At 49.2% G+C, this 21,462-nt stretch overlaps 1 protein-coding gene and 2 non-coding genes across 6 annotated transcripts; 1 reads left to right on the plus strand and 2 right to left on the minus strand.

The window, feature by feature from the left end:
- Positions 1-590: 590 nt before the first annotated feature.
- On the minus strand, positions 591-740 carry LOC142468645 (U12 minor spliceosomal RNA). Its single transcript, XR_012788803.1, has one exon. It is a non-coding gene; the product is annotated as a U12 minor spliceosomal RNA (small nuclear RNA).
- A 1,653-nt stretch (positions 741-2,393) lies between these two features.
- On the minus strand, positions 2,394-2,543 carry LOC142468633 (U12 minor spliceosomal RNA). The gene has a single exon (XR_012788792.1). It is a non-coding gene; the product is annotated as a U12 minor spliceosomal RNA (small nuclear RNA).
- A 299-nt stretch (positions 2,544-2,842) lies between these two features.
- POLDIP3 (DNA polymerase delta interacting protein 3) lies at positions 2,843-18,380 on the plus strand. Of its 4 annotated transcripts, none has more exons than XM_075573938.1 (9): positions 2,843-3,001; positions 7,418-7,802; positions 8,845-9,003; positions 9,649-9,765; positions 11,783-11,983; positions 12,702-12,779; positions 16,597-16,726; positions 17,067-17,133; positions 17,772-18,380. In XM_075573938.1, the coding sequence occupies exons 1-9, from the start codon at positions 2,928-2,930 to the stop codon at positions 17,956-17,958; spliced, it is 1,398 nt and encodes a 465-aa protein (XP_075430053.1). In that variant the 5' UTR covers positions 2,843-2,927; the 3' UTR covers positions 17,959-18,380. The 4 variants fall into 4 exon arrangements, with proteins under 4 accessions (XP_075430053.1, XP_075430055.1, XP_075430056.1 ...); XM_075573940.1 differs by having other exon boundaries at positions 9,652-9,765; XM_075573941.1 differs by having other exon boundaries at positions 8,845-8,934.
- The last annotated feature ends 3,082 nt before the right edge of the window (positions 18,381-21,462 follow it).

The following is a 21,462-nucleotide window of genomic DNA, read 5'->3' on the forward strand; positions in this document are numbered from 1 at the left end:
ATTTTTTAGTTGGATCCTCCTGCAGTTGGGTGTAATACCTTGAATCAGAGAGTTGCCTGTGTGCTTCCCGCAGGTAGTCTGTGGTGTTCATTATGACCACTGCACCTCCCTTGTCTGCAGGTGTGTGTGTGTGTGTGTCATGGTTGGTGTGTGTGTGTGTGTGTGTGTGTGTGTGTGTGTGTGTGTGTGTGTGTGTGTGTGTGTGTGTGTGTGTGTAAAAAAAAAATATATATATATATATATATATATAAAAAATACTCACAGGAGAACGGATCGATCGTCAACTTAGCTAATTACTTATCATTGTGGGGATTGTATTGATGCACATATTAAAGGGAATTATTTTTTAACCGGCAGCTTGGTTAAATTATAATACATTAAAAATGTCATTCAGTCCGAGTTGTATTGGGGAGGTTTCTTTAAAATGTATTGTTCTCTTTTTCTGTATGTATTTGGGTGGGTTTTATATGCATTGTTTTTTCAAAGCACAGAACGCAAGACTAATATGAACACATTCCCCTATGTCTCTGCGGTTACATGTAGTAATACCCACACCTTACTTATCTTCCATTTAACCAGTGATTTGGGGCCGGGCAGATCACAGCACCCAGAGGTCCCACTAAGTAGGTGGGTCCTCCAAGGGGCAACCTGTACCCACTCAAAAATTCTTCTCACATGAGCAGTGAGGAACCAGGCGACACCCCGGCTCGTTATTTTCCTTACTCATTAGTTTAAGGCATGCCAGCATATTGTCCTATCCGCAGCACGGCCCTGTAAGAGACCTGGGTTACATTAGGGAGAGACATTGCTTGGGCTAAGGAAGTGACACTGAGCCTCTGTCCCGCAGAGAACGCCTGAGATATAAACACTATACAGACTGAGGCCTACATGCATTAAGCTCTGTTACATAAGGGAACATAAGGTTACGTGACGTTACCTAACACAGGACCGGGCGTTGTGTTCTCAGAGATAAAGCCGTGTCCACAAAGATAATTATAAGCAAAAATAATGTCTGTACTACGTCTAAGCAGGAAAGAGTTAACATGACATTATGTCAGTCTTAGCGTTAGTCCTACGGAGACCCTAACAGCAGGGCCGCCAGCAGAAACCATGGGGCCCAGGACAAATGAATGGAGCAGGGCCCCCCTCCCCCCTCCAACCCGTAGCGCTCCTACCATGGGAAATAAACATTTCAGCGCGCTACTTTTACTTAACTGTTTTCTTGTTATTGGTAATACGGAAAAAAACATTATAATGCAATCTGTTTATTTTAATATTTTCAATAAAAGACAAAGATACTCAATGGTACATCCAATGTGACAAAATGCCTGGGGGGGTTCAGTATGGGCCTGGGGGTGGTTAAAAATAGGCCTGGGGGCTGTATGTGTGTATATATATATATATAAAGCATACATTACCGGACCGAAACGTTGGATATATGTGCAAGTTTCTTCTGAGTGCTGTTGTCTCCTTACATTTGCTGGTAATGTATGCTTTATTATTTTTTATGACATAAGCACCAGGTCATTATATCACTAGAGGAGTGCCAGATATATGTATGTGTGTGTGTGTGTGTGTGTGTGTGTGTGTGTGTGTGTGTGTGTGTGTGTGTGTGTGTGTGTGTGTGTGTGTGTGTGTGTGTGTGTGTGTGTGTGTGTGTGTGTGTGTGTGTGTGTGTGTGTGTGTGTGTGTGTGTGTGTGTGTGTGTGTGTGTGTGTGTGTGTGTGTGTGTGTGTGTGTGTGTGTGTGTGTGTGTGTGTGTGTGTGTGTAGGTCTAATGGGTTTGCATCTCATCCCAGCCTCTGTTTAAAAGCTGTGTTTAAAACAGCATGCATTGGCTTGAGGATTGGCTTGTGTAATACGAGCTTGAGACAAAAGGTGGCACTGAGTGCTCATTTGCATGTCATTTCCCAGAATCCCTTGCTGCAGTGGAAGTGCTGTATGCTGGGTGACAATGGGGAAAGACAAGGTTGCAGACCTGTCTAAGACATGCAAATGAACATACAGTAATATTTACAGTTGCTATATATATATATATATATATATATATAAAAAAAATATTCACAGGAGAATGGATCGATCGTCAACTTAGCTAATTACTTATCATTGTGGGGATTGTATTGATGCACATATTAAAGGGAATTATTTTTTAACCGGCAGCTTGGTTAAATTATAATACATTAAAAATGTCATTCAGTCCGAGTTGTATTGGGGAGGTTTCTTTAAAATGTATTGTTCTCTTTTTCTGTATGTATTTAGGTGGGTTTTATATGCATTGTTTTTTCAAAGCACAGAACACAAGACTAATATGAACACATTCCCCAATGTCTCTGCGGTTACATGTAGTAATACCCACACTTTACTTATCTTCCATTTAACCAGTGATTTGGGGCCGGGCAGATCACAGCACCCAGAGGTCCCACTAAGTAGGTGGGTCCTCCAAGGGGCAACCTGTACCCGCTCAAAAATTCTTCTCACATGAGCAGTGAGGAACCAGGCGTCACCCCGGCTCGTTATTTTCCTTACTCATTAGTTTAAGGCATACCGAAACAATCCACTATGCGGCATATCGCCCTAAACGAGACTCCGACCTAGCTCAGGGCGAACCTGTTTGTTTCCCCATTTGTGGACCCTGCTAATTTGCCTGTGTGTGAAGCTTTATTCCGTACTTGGAAGTCTGCGCTTTCCAGCACAAATGAAGGCGAAATAAAAGCGTAATCTTGCGCTGGAATGCTTTTTCAGGGATATGCAAATCACCTGCAACCCACGAAGAGCATGATGGTACAAAACCGCCTCGGTGACACGCAAGTTCCCGCCCCATCCAATGTAACCAATCGGCGACGCATGTGTGACGTCCCAAAGTCGTCAAGGAGTCTAGCCACGCCCCCCTCGTTGCTGTGGAGGTGTTGCGAGTTCCCGGACGCAATATGGCCGACGTGTCGCTGGACGAGCTGATCAGGAAGCGGGGGATGGTGGTGGCGGGGACCGGCATGTACAGCAGGTGAGCGGCGGGGCGGTGGGGGCCTCTCTCGGGCCCCGGGGGTCGGAAACCTGTCGTTTTCTTTCACGGGTGGGGGGGATTTCTTTGGCCTTTTCCCGCCCCCCTCCCCGGGCCGCTTGCGATTGGTCCGAGCGCGTCGTGGCCGCCGGCTGATTGGTGGGTCGAGTGAGAAGCTGTGCTGTGGTTGGTGAAACCGCCTTGTCAATCATTTCCTGATGTTCTTTTGGGGCCTTGTTTATACAGGGGGACATTAGGGGGACATTAGGGGGGTAGTAGTGAGGCAGTTACCCGGCTGGCCCCCCTAATACCTCCCCCACCTATTACATGTATGGGAATTGCTGTGTACTGTAGTGCACATGGAGAAAAACTACATCTCCCAGCATGCACTGCTTCCCTCCTTTTAAGTGTCCCCCCTATTACCCCTTTTTGCTGCCAATGTGTTGGTGGCCTCTCTCTAGCAGGAAAGTGGTTAATATGTCTTTGTTTTGTTTTTTTGCGGTGAATTAGTGTGCAAAGGGGGTCCCATGAGTTCTGCGCCTATAACCAATCTGTTCTTCCCCACCCTGAGTTCTAGATGCTAAACCCGTTAACCCTGTGGCTACGATGCGTTGCGGGCCCGAACCACCAACGTAAGATTTAAGGTTCTCTTTCACAGCGGGCCGCTTTGCGACAACTTTAAACCTAATTCGCAGCTTTGCCACCGTCCTTCCTGTCAAATAACCTAATTTAGGGTTGCGGAATAACTTAACACCCGCAAAAACTCCATAAGAAATCCTATAAAAGCTATCCACGAACGTGCATTGCCGGGGGGGGCATTTAAAAATGTCCGCCACTGCGACTTAATACTAGTTTCTAAATCTTAGTTACTACATCCAGACAGTCCTCGATTATCCAACGGAATCCGTCCTGGAAGTAGCGTTGGATAGTGAAACCGTTGTAAAGCGAGTTCCATGTTAATCAGTGGTGGTGAGCGTTGGATAAAACATTCCAACGTCGGAACACGGCCCATAAGGTTGCATTGTAAAGTTTTGGATATGCCATCGTTGTAAAGAGAAGCGTTGGATAGCGAGGACTACCTGTACTTGAAATGTTAAGATAATGGCCATATATGTTGTATGTCTTGTGATCTGTTCTTGGGCAAAAAAAACCCAGTAGATCAGAAATAACTGCAGATAGAATGAACGAAAACCCTTTTCTTTAAAATATCGCAGACAACCATTCTAAGGTAGACTCCTGCTCTGTCTCCAAAATATTGCTTGCTCACATAATCCTGACTGAAATAGTAAAATTATTTATAATGCGCTCTGACAATAAAAGCAATTACAATAAAATGACAGCACTGATATACATTGGTACAGAAGGTATAGGGGGTTTTGCTCTTGTGAGCTTACAATCTAAGATAAAGGGGGAGAGCATATGTTCCATTTGTCCTTCGAGAAACTTTAAAGATGACTATTGCATCTATTGAGGTTGGAAATCCTATAATTGATTCTAAATCCAGAACAGCTTTTGCTATAAAATTGCTGTGATGTTTTAATTTGATGGGTGGGGAGAATGCTTTGTCATGCATTCACTTCTGTCAGGCTTAGAGCTTACATGTAATGTTTTATGTAGGGTAACATGTGTTTCTGATCTCATCCTAGGGAAGTTTGGGCATGCAAGTTGATTCCCTCTGGTAGTTTGATCACCCCGGTCACGTTTTTGGAACAGCCCATGTGAATATATCGGAACACCCCGACATGCTAGCGGCCTTTATGACATCCGATCAACGTCATGGTTTTTCTGCTCATGTCTAGGTGGGATCACATCCACAACTAGATTGGGCATAATAACGTTCTGTTATCTTCCAATAACGTGACGTTATGCCAGACTTGGCGTTACGCCTACCCGGGCCCTAAATCTGACTTTTGCTGAAGGAGAGGGAAATAACCCTATGTTGGTTCCATTATGCCAAACCGTGGTGTTGCACCCATCCATGCCCTGTAAAGAGTCCTATTTCAGGATCTGGATGTGGGTACGGTCAAGTTTGTTACCGAATAAATGGCGAAATATCAATATCAAATATTACAACAATTGTTATTAAAAAAATGTAAATTGAACCCCGCCCCTTTACACAGCAATACTCATAGGACAGCATTCACTTCTAGAGAAACATTGAACATTTGAATTCCACCATTAATCCAATTTATCCCCAGAGGATCCAATCTAAATATACATTTTGATTGAAGTAAAATTCTATCCCAATCTCCACCTCCGGAGCCTGGATTAACCCCTTCTATTCCAATGCATGTTAGTTATTCGCCATTCCCATAATGCTACTCATTGAAATGTCTTGCTACACTTCTCTCCATTTGTGTTACTAATATCTCTGATGTTTCAGAACTCTTCTTAATTCCCTTTTGGTTTTTCCTATATGCATTTGAGGACAATTGCACTGTGCACTGTACACCACTCCTTTGCTCTTAATAAAGGAGTGTATATTGAAGTTCTCTGTAAGGTCACCTAACAGAGCTTTGGATCTGGGCCTGAGAGATGGCGATTTTCTCTTCTATTCCTAATGTGAGGGTCCAGCTCGTTATTGCTAAGTGCAACCGCGTGGCCAGAAGGTTAAACAGAATGAGCCAATAGCAACTTGTACATCAGCTGTCATTCGCAAAGCCTGTCCAAGACGGATATGTAGGATGACCACGTGATCGCAGGGATACACAGTACGCAATATGCAGTTACCCTCACTTGCCTATGTGGTCTGAATTCAGCACCGCATGTTGAGGTCATAATTGGTAGACTATCAAACCCCTATGGCAGTAATATAATACACGGATGGGGAGTGCGCAGTTTTCCAGTATACTGCCACCCTTACCTAAAGAACTTACACTCTAATGTGTTGTGCCGGATGCACAGGTTGGTAAAAGGTGACCAGAAATTGGTCGGAGGGGCTTGGACTTTGTTTATTTTATGGACGGATGGGGGTTGTTCATGGAACTCTTTTAATAGTGCCGACTGGGACACGATCGCACAAAAACTCCCGTTGACTAAAATAGGAGTTTCCCTGCGATCGTGCCCCCCATTGGCACTATGAGTTTAATGAATAGCACCCCCCCTCCCAGGGGGTCTCTGTCCGAAGGCATTATTGGAGCATAGAAAATGGTTTGATGCATTGCTCCACTTTATGAAATGAAGGCAAGTCAAATGTAGGAACCATTTTGTGCCGGAATGGTGGAAGCTGGGACATTTCTTTTGCCTCCTTATAATTCACGGATTTGTTGGGGAAAGTTTCACACGGCGAGAGGTGGGTCACCATCTTGGTCCTTTCTTCCATGTAGTACCAAAGGAGGGAGAGGGAGGAGGGGGTATGATACCTTTTATTGGACCAACAAGTAGTTGTGTTACACGCTTTCCTACCTCTCAGGGTCCTTCATTGGGACACAGATGCGCAGACTATCTTATCTTATTATCGTAACACTGGGAATAAATGCTTTGGATGGTTTTACACTGTTAACGTCGTCTTTTGGTAACAAGACTGGCCACAAAGTCGCAGGTATATTCTGTTTGTTTCGTGCTTTATTTGCGACATAAATCGTTGGTTAAACGAACATTAAGTAGCTTATATGTTGGAATCCTGTATTCATGACAAAAACATACAAGATACAAATCAGTGGGAATGTAAGGTTAAGTTACCTTAAGGGAACAATTGAAGCCTGCAAATTTTGTGTGCAATTTTTTTAAACACAGGATTGAGGCAGGGGGGCTTCTGAGCTGCCCCCCATTAATTTCAGCTCTGGGGACCCCCTGGTTCCAGAGGTACTTGAATCCGAAGGGGGCACCGGTATCTTCTGCAAGTTTAAAGCTCCTGCATCACGCGGGCCAATAGGAAGCCGCACCGGATGTTGTCACGGGTTCCTATTGGTGCAGGAGCTTCGAAAAGCGGCCATTATGTGATCCCTGCTAACGGAGCGGCTGCTGGCACCCCCTAAGGGAGATCTGTATCTCTGGAAGCAGGGGGTCCCCGGAGCTGAAATGAATGGGGGTTCAGCTCCGTGGACCCCCTGCTTCACTCCTATTTTGAAACAAATCGCCCAGTGGATTCCCGCTTTAAAAGGTATTTAATATTTGTAATGAAGCAGGATACACTGATAAGCGTACATCTTTGCACACTATGTGTGTGTGCCCCTCCAACCTTTACAGTGTCAAAAGGCCCAAAAGCGATCATATGACCGCGTTTGGCGCCCAGTTACCAGAAGTGAAGGAAGGGGTCTTCCCGATCACTCTAGAAAACGAGCAAGTGCCCATGACATACCATTAGGGCACTGCAAGCCCTTTTACTCTGGATTGATTATAGGGTATAGTATGGATACAGTAGGCAAGAGATCTATTGGCTAAATGTACCCAACACTGACCACGTGTGTTGTCTTCCAGACTCAACAACAGAGCAGGCACAGGGAGTATACGGTCCCGACTCCAGCCACCTGTCGCCAGTCGTCCACCTGTCACCAGTTTCCAGAGGACCTTCGATGCCCGCCAGAAGATCGGCATCACGGACGCCCGCCAGAAGCTAGGGGTGAAGGACGCCCGCGAGAAGCTGGCAGCCAAAGACGCCCGTTTCCGCATCAAGGGCAAAGTTCAAGACGCCCGAGAGATGCTGAACTCCAGGAAGCATCAGGTCTCGGCGGTGGCAGAGAAACCCGCCATGGTGGTGGACGCACGCGAGAAGCTCAGCTTGAAGAGGAGAGCGCCGGCAGTGGCCGTTAGCCCGGTTTCGGCATCTAGGTCTTCAACCATAAACCTCACCAAGACCATCCAGGCAAGTCGGTGCCTAGCACATGGGATCGGAATCTCTGAGGCAGCAAAGGGGTTATGCAACCTGTCAGTGTTTCCTTGGTTGGAAATAATATAGCACTTCTTATTTTAGGTTTCCTGCACCAGACCATGCTCACCCCTTTATAAAGCAGCTAACCCCCTTTTTACAGGGTTGAAACCAGCGTGTCCTTCGGAGCTGATCCCAAGAGATAACTACCAGTGAAGTTACCGATATTACTTCCTGGTTTTTAAAGGAGATTTAAATGGCCACTAAATAGGAAGCCGCCATTGATTTATCTTGATATTTGGCCGCCATTTTGTTACCTCTGGAGGGTGATTTTAACCCAGTATCTTTGCCTGGGAATCGGATGTGAACATGGCACAGCTCGGCTTCCGAAGGGGCCCCCCTAGATCACGTCCAGACTAATCCGAAGTTAACGTGGGTGCCAAGTCTCTCCCAATTTGTGACCTCAGTGGACCACAAAGAGCCTCATCAGACAAGCTCCATATAAGACTGCTCCACAGATGAGGCCCTTTGGAGTCTGCATGGAAAACTGTGGTCGATTTGGTGGAGCAGATATGAATAACTAGCAGTGGTTGCCGTGTGGACACTGCTACTGCAGGCTTTGGGCCTTTTTTTGAATCCAGATTAAAATCCCATCACAAACAGCTAGGAAAGGTGTAAAAAAGCAAAACAAAAAAAAGGTGGATCGTCTTCCTGAAAGGGAAATGACATGAAGCTGCAGTGGGTGAGAAATCTGTTTGGGCTGGGGGAAATTGCACGATACAAAATATAAAACGGGAAAAGTGAACCCTCCCTAGTGATTTTAAAGACATTTGATAAAGATTGTCAAAACCAAACCACATTTTGTTTACCATAGAAATGGTAATTATTTTTTTTTAAACTTGCCCAGTTTTTTTAACGGTGTCAATTGGCTCCATTTAACCTATTACACGCGGCACTGTCGCGAGTCCTGTATGGTCCTGTGAAGGACGGCATACCTTGTCCTTTTCCGTGCATCTTTGACTGTGTCCCTCTTCATTAGTTTCCACGGCAGACGACCATGACTTCCGGCCTACCACACGCCGTCACTGGGATGCGGATAAACGTGGTCAACCACCAGCCACCAAAACAGGTAGCTAACCGTGCCGTCCAGAGAAGCCACGCAGATATAGGTTGTAATAACGGAAGAGCCCTGAGCCAGGTAACGGCAAATGGGCCCGTGCCAGAAATGTCATGGCAGCACCTGGGAAACATGGGCCTGTATGGTCCGCTGGTTGTATGGTCCGCTGGATGTATGGTCCGCTGGATGTATGGTCCGCTGGATATATGGTCCGCTGGATGTATGGTCCGCTGGATGTATGGTCCGCTGGATGTATGGTCCGCTGGATGTATGGTCCGCTGGATGTACGGTCCGCTGCATGTACGGTCCGCTGGATGTACGGTCCGCTGCATGTACGGTCCGCTGCATGTACGGTCCGCTGCATGTACGGTCCGCTGCATGTACGGTCCGCTGCATGTACGGTCCGCTGCATGTACGGTCCGCTGCATGTACGGTCCGCTGCATGTACGGTCCGCTGCATGTACGGTCCGCTGCATGTACGGTCCGCTGCATGTACGGTCCGCTGCATGTACGGTCCGCTGCATGTACGGTCCGCTGCATGTACGGTCCGCTGGTTGTACGGTCCGCTGGTTGTACGGTCCGCTGGTTGTACGGTCCGCTGGTTGTACGGTCCGCTGCGTGTACGGTCCGCTGCGTGTATGGTCCGCTGCGTGTATGGTCCGCTGGTTGTATTCCCATTGGTGTCGGCTTGCGTTCCCAACTGCTGGACGTGTGTGTGTTTCCCAGCAGGTCCCATCGCAGGTTGAGGAGGAGGAAGAAGAAGAGGACGATGAAGAAATGGAGATGTCTCACCTCCACACCAAGCAGATGAAAATCACCACCTCGCATGCGGTGCAGAAACGGGTAAGGAGAAGGCTCTGCAGCAGAGGAGGGCCAACTTCGGGCCTCGAGGGCCACCAACAGGCACTGAAGCAGGGATATCCTTCAAACCTGGCCTGTTGGTGGCCCTTGAACTGAAGTTGGCCGCTCCTGCTCGACAATATCCTTGCTCTGTTTATAAAGCAGAGTATACACCGTGCAGTAGGAAGTCTAGTCGGCAAGCCACTGCCCGGAGGAGCCGCACAATCTCATTCAGCTTGTTACCTGTGCAGGTACGGTTATCCCTGCGGGCTGATGCATAAGGCCACAGTCTAATTATCTTCCTTAAATAAACCTAACCATTCTAAACCCCTTCGGTGCTCCCCTTCTGTATAGTTCAAGGGGTCAGGCTTGCGAGCGACCCCTAGAAAACGAGTCAACCCGATGAGACCACGTATATCAAAAGGGCCCTTGGTGTCACCCTTTATGGCGTACACGGCACTGAAGAGGTTAAACCACTGTGCCGCGCGGCAGAATATGTTGGCACTTTACATATAAACGAAGATTATTATAATAATGCAGTGAAAATCTGGCATGGAAGGGGAGTTGGGGGGGGGGTTGCCTGTGCAAACTCTTGATGAATGCGCAGTGGTGACGCACGAAGTAAATCTAACCCCGTTCCATTTCACTGCTTACAGACCAACTAGAAAATATCTATTTGTGGGTAACCGGCATTGCCTGCGCACTGCCGCGGGACGGGATGCGAATGGTGTACATGTCCGACCAGCGGCCGGTAGCTTGTAGAATTCTTTTTAGCGCCTAAATAAGTGTAATGAACGTTAAGCTTCAGCGTCCACGACAAGAATTCCCAGAGGGGGGTAAATACAGTCTGGAGCTGGGAGACTGAAATGGCCGGGGCAATATCTTCGGGAGTTTACCAATCTTTTCCTGGAAAGTCCCCGGATATTCTTGTAGGTGTTGGATTTTGGTGAACAAGGCATCAGTCACCCAGATATAACCCCTGAAACGTTTCGCTTTGGTCCTAGGAGGGACAGCTTGTTTAATCTGTGTTTTTATGCTAGACATTTATGTTGATGTCTTATCTGGAACACCCTCACTTCCAGCAATGCGTTGCTCTCCTACACACTGCGGCAAAGTGGCAGGACTTAATCCCAATCAATGAATCGCTCATACCTGTCAACTACATTTCGTGTCCGGTGGTGATAATGCTCCAGGCTGGTTATCACACCTTGCTCTGCTATGCTTGCTATGGCAGGCTGGCTATCACGCCTTGCACAGCTTGCTATGGGAGCAGCATAATGCTACCACGCCAGGACTGGATCATTCTCACACTGGAACATGTTGGTGCAGAGGGATCAACTTTATGTTGGACGAGTTTAAGACCTTTTTTGTGTCCAGATGTAGCGAGGAATACTACAGAGAGCCAGGTGTCACATTGGGGTTTCCTAAGGCCTCGGCCAGGGTTCCTGCTGGCGTGCTGAGGCTCAGGGAAAGCGGGTGCTTTCCCTGGCCTTAGACAGCGCGCCGTCCGGGGGCGTGTCGGCGGGCGGGCCAGTGACGTCACGGAGCTGGTTCGCCCTCATTGGGCGAACCGCTCACGTGACCGGCCCTGCGCTCCGGCGAGCGCTGAAATTTAATATTCTTCTAAGGCCTACATTTCCATTGCGGCTGTAGGGGCTCACAGGTAAGTACAAGCGCGCCTCAGCACGGGTCAGCGCATAAACGCTGACCATGCCTGAGGCCTAAGATTGGTTCATTCGGGCAAAATGCAGAGATGTAAGTTGCTGTTAGTAACCACTTGTCTTCTGCATACAATTAAATGTCTGTGTCCTGTGGATGTTATAACTCGGGGAAGGCCAACTCCAGTCTTCAAGGGCCACCAACAGGTCAGGTTAAGAATATCCCTGCTTAAGCACAGGTGGCTCAATCAACCTGACCTGTTGCTGGCCCTTGAGGACTGAAGTTGGCCGTCCCTGGTGTAACTTGTCTCTGAAGAGTCTCAAGTGACTGACCCTCCCCCCCTCCCCATCTTCTTCCATAGCCCGGGACGTCAGGAAGCCCCTTCTCCCTCGGACAGGCGCTGCCTTTCACCAAGGTGGTAGAGAATGACACATACACAGCACCCGTGGCCCCACAGCCGGTCCCTGCTGCCCCCCTATTACACACGAAGAATCTGACCAACATGTCCCGGACCCTGGTGACAAAGGAGGAGGCCGCGCTGGTGCAGCCGGTGCCAACAGAGGTGAGGGGCACGGGGGGGGGGGGGGGAATAAAGCACGAGGGACATTTTGTACATTCAAAAGTAGGCAGCGCACTCATGAATTGAGGTTACATATTCCTCCTACGCATTTCGCTCACAGCTGGGAATATGTAACCTCAATGAAGATGGAAGAAGATCTGGCTGAAGAGCAGGGTTAGGATGGTGCACAGCTCTTTAAAAAGTGATACGAGGGCTAAATCATACAGCTGGTAAAAAAAAAACAAGTTTATTGGGTCGGCAAGATGTGCATAACAGCAAGGCAGTATAGGAAGGCTCTAACGCGTTTCGCGACCTACGGCTCTTTGTAACTTTTTTCTTCAATTCATGAGTGCCTTCTGCCTTTCTACGTTTGAATATACTTCGGAACGGGCTATATTGCAGGATAAGACACCCGACCGCATTATCCGTTCCGGTACTAGGAGTGTAAGCTCTTACAAATCTTTCTCTAAGAACATTTTGTGCACATATGCACTGTCTTCAGCTTGAGCGAGTATAGATAATGAAATGATCTGTATAACTGGAAACGTGTTGTTGCTGGTTTATGCATTGTATGTCCACCAACAGCGCAGACCACCCTGGTAGATGGGGGGGGGGGGGTTAAGGTAAGAGCGGATATGCAGTTGTGGATTGAGGGGACTGCAGTTTATGTAAATGACTGCTGTATAACACTGGATGTATTATTTTTTGTTTTTTTTTCAAGCCTGTTTTCAGCCCCCTAGAAGGCACCAAAATGACCGTGAATAATTTACACCCGCGGGTGACGGAGGAGGATATTGTGGTAAGCAGTGGTGGTGGGGGAGGGCAGTCTGAGATGGGGGTGTGGGTGTGGTGAGTGTTAGGGGGGGTGTGGTTGAGTGTTAGGGGGGGTGTGGTTGAGTGTTAGGGGGGGGTGTGGTGAGTGTTAGGGGGGTGTGTGGTTGAGTGTTAGGGGGGGGTGTGGTTGAGTGTTAGGGGGGGTGGGTGTGGTGAGTTTTAGGGGTGTGGGTGTGGTGAGTTTTAGGGGGGTGTGTGGTTGAGTGTTAGGGGGGGGGGTGTGTGGTTGAGTGTTAGGGGGGTGTGTGGTTGAGTGTTAGGGGGGGTGTGGTTGAGTGTTAGGGGGGTGGGTGTGGTGAGTTTTAGGGGTGTGGGTGTGGTGAGTTTTAGGGGGGTGTGTGGTTGAGTGTTAGGGGGGGGGTGTGTGGTTGAGTGTTAGGGGGGGGTGTGGTTGAGTGTTAGGGGTGTGTGTGGTGTGTCGTCATTTCATACAGATTGCGAACAGAATATTAGTGCCACCAGGAGCACAACAATCCCCAATCAGTAGAGTAAGTAGTGAGGCAAGTTACATCTTTGTAGTGGGGAAACCTGCATTTCAGTCTCAAAGGAATGTGTCTAAGTGCAATACAGATGTCATTGTGCGTGTTGCTGGGGGAAGAGGGAACAGACAAAGAATAGGAACGAGTCCATGTGTGGGGAGAGCAGATAACGGAGGGAAGTGTGGTGCGGAATAGTGAGTGCAGGAGACACGGCTGAGTGTGGTGCGGACTGGTGAGTGCAGGAGACACGGCTGAGTGTGGTGCGGACTGGTGAGTGCAGGAGACACGGCTGAGTGTGGTGCGGACTGGTGAGTGCAGGAGACACGGCTGAGTGTGGTGCGGACTGGTGTGTGCAGGAGACACGGCTGAGTGTGGTGCGGACTGGTGTGTGCAGGAGACACGGCTGAGTGTGGTGCGGACTGGTGTGTGCAGGAGACACGGCTGAGTGTGGTGCGGACTGGTGAGTGCAGGAGACACGGCTGAGTGTGGTGCGGACTGGTGTGTGCAGGAGACACGGCTGAGTGTGGTGCGGACTGGTGTGTGCAGGAGACACGGCTGAGTGTGGTGCGGACTGGTGAGTGCAGGAGACACGGCTGAGTGTGGTGCGGACTGGTGTGTGCAGGAGACACGGCTGAGTGTGGTGCGGACTGGTGAGTGCAGGAGACACGGCTTAGTGTGGTGCGGACTGGTGAGTGCAGGAGACACGGCTGAGTGTGGTGCGGACTGGTGTGTGCAGGAGACACGGCTTAGTGTGGTGCGAACGGGTGTGTGCTGGAGACACGGCTTAGTGTGGTGCGGACTGGTGAGTGCTGGAGACACGGCTTAGTGTGGTGCGGACTGGTGAGTGCAGGAGACACGGCTGAGTGTGGTGCGGACTGGTGAGTGCTGGAGACACGGCTGAGTGTGGTGCGGACTGGTGAGTGCAGGAGACACGGCTGAGTGTGGTGCGGACTGGTGTGTGCAGGAGACACGGCTGAGTGTGGTGCGGACTGGTGAGTGCTGGAGACACGGCTTAGTGTGGTGCGGACTGGTGAGTGCTGGAGACACGGCTTAGTGTGGTGCGGACTGGTGAGTGCAGGAGACACGGCTGAGTGTGGTGCGGACTGGTGAGTGCTGGAGACACGGCTTAGTGTGGTGCGGACGGGTGAGTGCTGGAGACAAGGCTGAGTGTGGTGCGGACTGGTGAGTGCAGGAGACACGGCTGAGTGTGGTGCGGACTGGTGAGTGCTGGAGACACGGCTTAGTGTGGTGCGGACTGGTGAGTGCTGGAGACACGGCTTAGTGTGGTGCGGACTGGTGAGTGCTGGAGACACGGCTGAGTGTGGTGCGGACTGGTGAGTGCTGGAGACACGGCTGAGTGTGGTGCGGACTGGTGAGTGCAGGAGACACGGCTGAGTGTGGTGCGGACTGGTGAGTGCTGGAGACACGGCTTAGTGTGGTGCGGACTGGTGAGTGCTGGAGACACGGCTTAGTGTGGTGCGGACTGGTGAGTGCTGGAGACACGGCTGAGTGTGGTGCGGACTGGTGTGTGCAGGAGACACGGCTGAGTGTGGTGCGGACTGGTGAGTGCTGGAGACACGGCTGAGTGTGGTGCGGACTGGTAAGTGCAGGAGACACGGCTGAGTGTGGTGCGGACTGGTGAGTGCAGGAGACACGGCTGAGTGTGGTGCGGACTGGTGTGTGCAGGAGACACGGCTTAGTGTGGTGTGGACTAGTGAGTGCAGGAGACACGGCTTAGTGTGGTGCGGACTGGTGTGTGCAGGAGACACGGCTGAGTGTGGTGCGGACTGGTGAGTGCAGGAGACACGGCTGAGTGTGGTGCGGACTGGTGAGTGCAGGAGACACGGCTGAGTGTGGTGCGGACTGGTGTGTGCAGGAGACACGGCTTAGTGTGGTGCGGACTGGTGAGTGCAGGAGACACGGCTGAGTGTGGTGCGGACTGGTGAGTGCTGGAGACACGGCTGAGTGTGGTGCGGACTGGTGAGTGCAGGAGACACGGCTTAGTGTGGTGCGGACTGGTGAGTGCAGGAGACACGGCTGAGTGTGGTGCGGACTGGTGAGTGCTGGAGACACGGCTGAGTGTGGTGCGGACTGGTGAGTGCAGGAGACACGGCTGAGTGTGGTGCGGACTGGTGAGTGCAGGAGACACGGCTGAGTGTGGTGCGGACTGGTAAGTGCAGGAGACACGGCTGAGTGTGGTGCGGACTGGTGAGTGCTGGAGACACGGCTGAGTGTGGTGCGGACTGGTGAGTGCTGGAGACACGGCTGAGTGTGGTGCGGACTGGTGAGTGCAGGAGACACGGCTGAGTGTGGTGCGGACTGGTGAGTGCAGGAGACACGGCTGAGTGTGGTGCGGACTGGTGAGTGCAGGAGACACGGCTGAGTGTGGTGCGGACTGGTGAGTGCAGGAGACACGGCTTAGTGTGGTGCGGACTGGTGTTCAGGAGACACGGCTTAGTGTGGTGCGGACTGGTGTGTGCAGGAGACACGGCTTAGTGTGGTGCGGACTGGTGAGTGCAGGAGACACGGCTGAGTGTGGTGCGGACTGGTGTGTGCAGGAGACACGGCTGAGTGTGGTGCGGACTGGTGAGTGCAGGAGACACGGCTTAGTGTGGTGCGGACTGGTGAGTGCAGGAGACACGGCTGAGTGTGGTGCGGACTGGTGAGTGCAGGAGACACGGCTTAGTGTGGTGCGGACTGGTGAGTGCAGGAGACACGGCTTAGTGTGGTGCGGACTGGTGAGTGCAGGAGACACGGCTGAGTGTGGTGCGGACTGGTGAGTGCAGGAGACACGGCTTAGTGTGGTGCGGACTGGTGAGTGCAGGAGACACGGCTGAGTGTGGTGCGGACTGGTGAGTGCAGGAGACACGGCTTAGTGTGGTGCGGACTGGTGAGTGCAGGAGACACGGCTTAGTGTGGTGCGCACTGGTGAGTGCAGGAGACACGGCTGAGTGTGAAGCAGGCAGCAGTGTGTAATCTGGCAGAAGGCAAGGTTTGGATGTGTTTTTAGGGGTGACCGTTGGGTCTTTCGGGACGTCAAATTGGCAGTAGGTAGTATACAGCTTATATGGCTGGCAGTGGGAAGGGATAGGGAGGGTAATTGTAGGGTAGAGGGCAGCAGTTGGCTTGCCCTAGCAGAGATAGGCTTTGCATATGGCTGGGTTGACTGCAGGGAAGTGTGCATGGCGATAGGTTACAGTACCCATGGTGATCGTGCATAAGGCGGTGGATCTGTCATGTCTCCTGTACGTGCGAGCCCCTCAGCGTGTCATTATCTTCTCTTAACGACTCGTGCCTCTGCAGGAGCTGTTCTGCGTGTGCGGTGCCCTGAAGCGTGCCCGCCTGCTGAGCCCCGGAGTGGCGGAGGTGGTATTCGTGAGAAAGGACGATGCGGTTGGCGCGTACAAGAAGTACAACAACAGATACCTGGACGGTAAGTGAGAAAACTGAGCAAGAGCGTGGGAATAACGGGTCCGAAGACCCCAGACACGCAGAGGGAGGACCCCAAAGGGGTTTTGGAGCCTGGCAATCGCCAACAGATTAATCTAGTTTGAGAATGAATGGAGAGCCCCACTGAGTATTGTACCAGCTAGATCCTTGAATTAAATACCATTTTGTAAGACATTTTGTACATAAGCAAAGGACTTAGTATCTGTAACGTGCAAGTGACTCCGAACCGTTTTATTCCGCTGCACCGGCACAGAGAATATCCGCATATTCACACTTCTTTAAAGGTTTCGTGCGCACTTCATCGTTATCTTGTTGACTTTCAGGGCAGCCCATGAAATGTAACCTTCACTTGAATGGCAGTGTTATCACGTCGGATCAGCCCATCCTGCTGTAAGTATCCATCTCCTCCCAGGGGCAAACAGGAGAACACTTCCTCTCGTTGGGCTGTCCTGTACAGCCGGCATCACAAGTATCTGCAGTGACTGCAACTCTCACAGATGTCTCTGACTGTACGGAAAACCTAAAATCTTGTCTCTTTTTGGGTCATCCTCTCTGACTGTAGCTGTGACCTCACCATGTCTTCTCTCCTGACTAGATGTGACCTCACCTGTCCTCCTCTCTATCATTATAGGAGACCTCTATCATCTTGTTTGGTTGTATTGCATCAGGAGACCTCAAGTCTTTCCTTTGGCTGTGCTCTAACCCTTGTGAATGTGTTTGCACTGTAGACTTTCAGGTCTCTTGTTGGGAGATCTAACCAGTGTTTTTGTCTGACTTGTATTGTAAACCTCCCGTCTCCTTGGCTGTTCTGCAAACCTCAGTAGTCTTGTCTTTTGAGTGTATGTAGTAAGAAGAACCGTTATGAGGTCTCCAGCTCATGTACGTCTTCTGTGAAGAACTACAATGTTGGTCCCTTAAATGTACCAATTCTGCAACCAGTGCTCACATGACTTCTTCAGCTCACACTAGAGTGTAACCAGGAAAATAAAATAATAACCCCCTCTCCCGGTCGTCCCATATGTCCACAGGCGACTCAGCGACACACCATCTGCAGCGAAGAAGGAAGGGGATTTGCGGCGGTCCAACACCGGTTCCTCCTCCGCCACCCCCAACCCGCCAGCTGAAGTGGACCCAGACACCATCCTGAAAGCCCTGTTCAAATCTTCAGGGTCTTCAGCAGTTGTCCAGCCCACTGCGTTCAAAATCAAACTCTGATGAGGCCAAACACTAGCAGGAGACGGGGGAAGAGGGGAAGACTCGGGGAGGCGCTCCTCCTTTCACCAATTCCACGACGGACCCAGACAGATTGGGACAGAAGCAACACGTTGTATTGATTTCCCAGATTTTGTTTAGAGCTGTCCACGGGCAGATTAGTTTATGTTGGGAGGAAGGCGGCGAGAGAGGTGGGGATCGGTCCCTCTCCGTTGTATAACCGTACATCCCTCCCTCTCGGCGGCTGCTGTTAGGTTAACATTCACTTTCTCGGTTCCCTTTTTTGTTTTTTTAACCTTCCTGCGCAGCACGATGTGGCCGCCCTTCCTTCCAGGGACACTTACATGTACATTCAGTCTCATACCATGATGTTTAAAGTTCCCTATTCAATAATGATGGTTTCTTACTAAATATTGAATATCGTTGTTTGTTTTTTTATTTTATTATGGAAATGTAGTGTGTACATAAAATAAACTGAAGCTGGTCTTAAACTCGGTCTCACCCACCACCCTTAAAATAGACCATTTTAAAAGATCAATGTGTGTGGGCAGTTGAAGCTGCAATCCAAGCTTTTTCTCTCCCCCCCCCCCCCCTTTTTTATCACAGGTTTGAAGCAGGGGGTATCTGGAGCTGAACCCCTTTAATTTCAGGTCCGGGGACCCCCTTGCTTCCCCCTTGCTTCCGGAGATACCTCCGTAGGGGGTGCCGGTAGCCACTCGGCTAGCAGGGATGACGTAATGATGGAGTTTAAAAACTCTCGCGCCCTGCACGCCAACAGGCAACCGTGATGTCATCTGGTGCGGCTTCCTATTGGCTCATGTGACGTGGGAGCTTTAAACATTGCCAAAATCCCGGCACTCCCTTCCCAGGTAAGTATCTCTGGAACCCCCTGTTTCTATCCTATGTGGAAGAAAAAATGCTTGGATTGCTCCTTTTTTAATACAAAATTTTAATTGGGGGGGTGGTGCGGGGGGGGGGGGGTGTTAGGGAGGAGGCGGTTATTCCAGAGCTGCAACCGACAGTGTTTTTTCCTGGATTTAACAAAAATGATGCCGCCTGTCAATCAATAGGAAGCCTCAACCTTATCACTCTGTTGCTCGGATGATCCATGAGTGTGTGGGACGTGTTCTCAGCTCTCCGGATCTTTTCTGTTCAGGTTCTTTGAAGTCCAGTAATGTGGGAGCGAAATAGGGCATTTTAGTTTGGGTAGGAATAAAACTCACAATTTCAAAATCAACGAATATGAGAATACCAATGTCCTAGAAACTCATCCCAAGGGGAGACGGGGCAAGGGAAAGCCCCCTGTGAACATGCCCGCCTTGCATTAAGGTAGTTCAGTATAAATAATAGCATGTTCTTGTATAGCGCTGCTAGTTTCACGTAGAGACATTTTGCAGACACAGTCCCTGCCCTGTGGAGCTTACAATCTGTTTTTGTTGCCTGAGGCACAGGGAGATAAAGTGACTCGCCCAAGGTCACAAGGAGCCGACACCGGGAATTGAACCAGGCTCCCCTGCTCCAAACTCCGTGCCAGTCAGTGCATTTACTCACTGAGTTAATGACTGTTAGATGTATATCCCAGACTTAACCAATTGATGAAGGGACGTCCCTAACAAAGTAAAGCAATATGGTGGGGTTAAAAAGCAATGTATTCAGTCCATAGACTATGTAACATAAATGGGACAGTTGTACATGTACAACAAATAGATATATCTATCTATATATCCTTAATATAACCCTATAAAATCACACACCAGTGTGGTAACTGGAGGCAATAATATATTTAGCTCCCACTGTTGTGTCTCTAACATTGGGAGGCAAGTATAATATTACCTGCTTTCCCATTTCTTCTTGTATGATGATTGGATTTAGGGAGTGCAGTAACAGGCTCTGCCACCGGGGGGAGACGATACTTTATCTCCAGTTACCACACTTCTATGTGATTGTATAGGCCAGGGTTATATTACACACACACACACACACCCCCCACACCACACAAAAACACACACCGTCTCATTTATTTTACATAGTTTATGGACTGAATACATTGATTTTTAACCCCACTGATTTTTAACTTTGTTCCTTCATCAATTGGTTAAGTCTGGGGAATACATTTAATAGCCATTTATACTGAACTACCTTAATGCAAGGCGGGCATGTTCACAGGGGGCTTTTCCTTGCCCACTCTCCCCTTGGGATGAGTATCTAGGCCATTTTTATTCTCGTGTTCTAATATCCATCCCCCAGTGCACCCTGAGTTGCAATTATTATTGGAGGCTGAGCGGGTCTCTTCACCTTTGTCGTGTACGTTAAAAATCAATGAGCAGGAAAACAATTGCGAGGTGGACACGCACCCTATTGTGGTGTACTGAAGAAGGCTTTACTAATAAACGGGGTGAGAAGAACCTGTTCCTTTAACGTTTCTGCTGCTTTACAGGATAGTGTAAGCGTAACTTATGCTTTTATGTAGATGCAGGTCATGTTCTTTATTTTGTATATTTCTGCTACAAGAGACACGTGGGTTCAGGGGAGAAAATGTAGTTTGCATCAGTGCTTTTCAATTGTCGGCCCACAAAGACCTTAATTACATACTCGTTGCTTAGGCAGGTAAGTGCAGTTTTACTGACACTTGTAAGTTATTGTAATTTCATTATATATAGTACATATTTAATACATGCTGGCAAAATAAGTATGTTTTAGGCCTTCAAATGTATCCAAAATGACATTACAATAAGCTTGTGGCCCTTCTACGCCTAAATGTTCTCTGATGTGGTCCCATTGGAGGACGAGCCCTGGTCTACATGGCGAATCTTGCAGTTATTCACGTGGCATTCGCAATCGCAGGTTACTTCACTTATCAAGTAGAAAAGCAGGATAAAAATCCCAGAAGCAGCGCTTCAGCATGTTGGATACATATGTAGGCAATTAGTATCAATGTATAGCCAAGGTAAGGAGGAATGAAATAAAGCTATATCAAGTATTGGACCCAGTGCAATTGATAGCAGGGATAATCAATAACATATAATGTCTTTGGGTGAAGAAATGTCCAAAGTCTTGATGGCACTTCACCAGACTAGATAAATCTTACCTGCAGCACTGTTACAGGTCAGCAACTCCCATTTGATCCATGATGGGGAGAAACAATACTCACTTAGATAGCAATTCCTCCATGTGTGCGTGCATCACGCAGAGTTTGTAAAGGTACCACGAAATCCAAGGATTGCAGCGGAGCACAGCTGAAGAAGGGGACCAGCACCATCAATGAAGGGTTAAAAGCGATGATTTATTAGTACATGGTATGGGGGGGGAGACAAAACACACTGACGCAATTCAGACTGGGATGCGTCGGAGTGTGTTTTGTCCCCCCCCCCGCCCATACCATGTACTAATAAATCATCGCTTTTAACCCTTCATTGATGGTGCTGGTCCCCTTCTTCAGCTGTGCTCCGCTGCAATCCTTGGATTTCGTGGTACTTCACTTATCGATACACGAGTCAAGTGTTAAGC

This window comes from Ascaphus truei, chromosome 17 (assembly GCF_040206685.1).
Source record: "Ascaphus truei isolate aAscTru1 chromosome 17, aAscTru1.hap1, whole genome shotgun sequence".
NCBI lineage: Eukaryota > Metazoa > Chordata > Amphibia > Anura > Ascaphidae > Ascaphus > Ascaphus truei.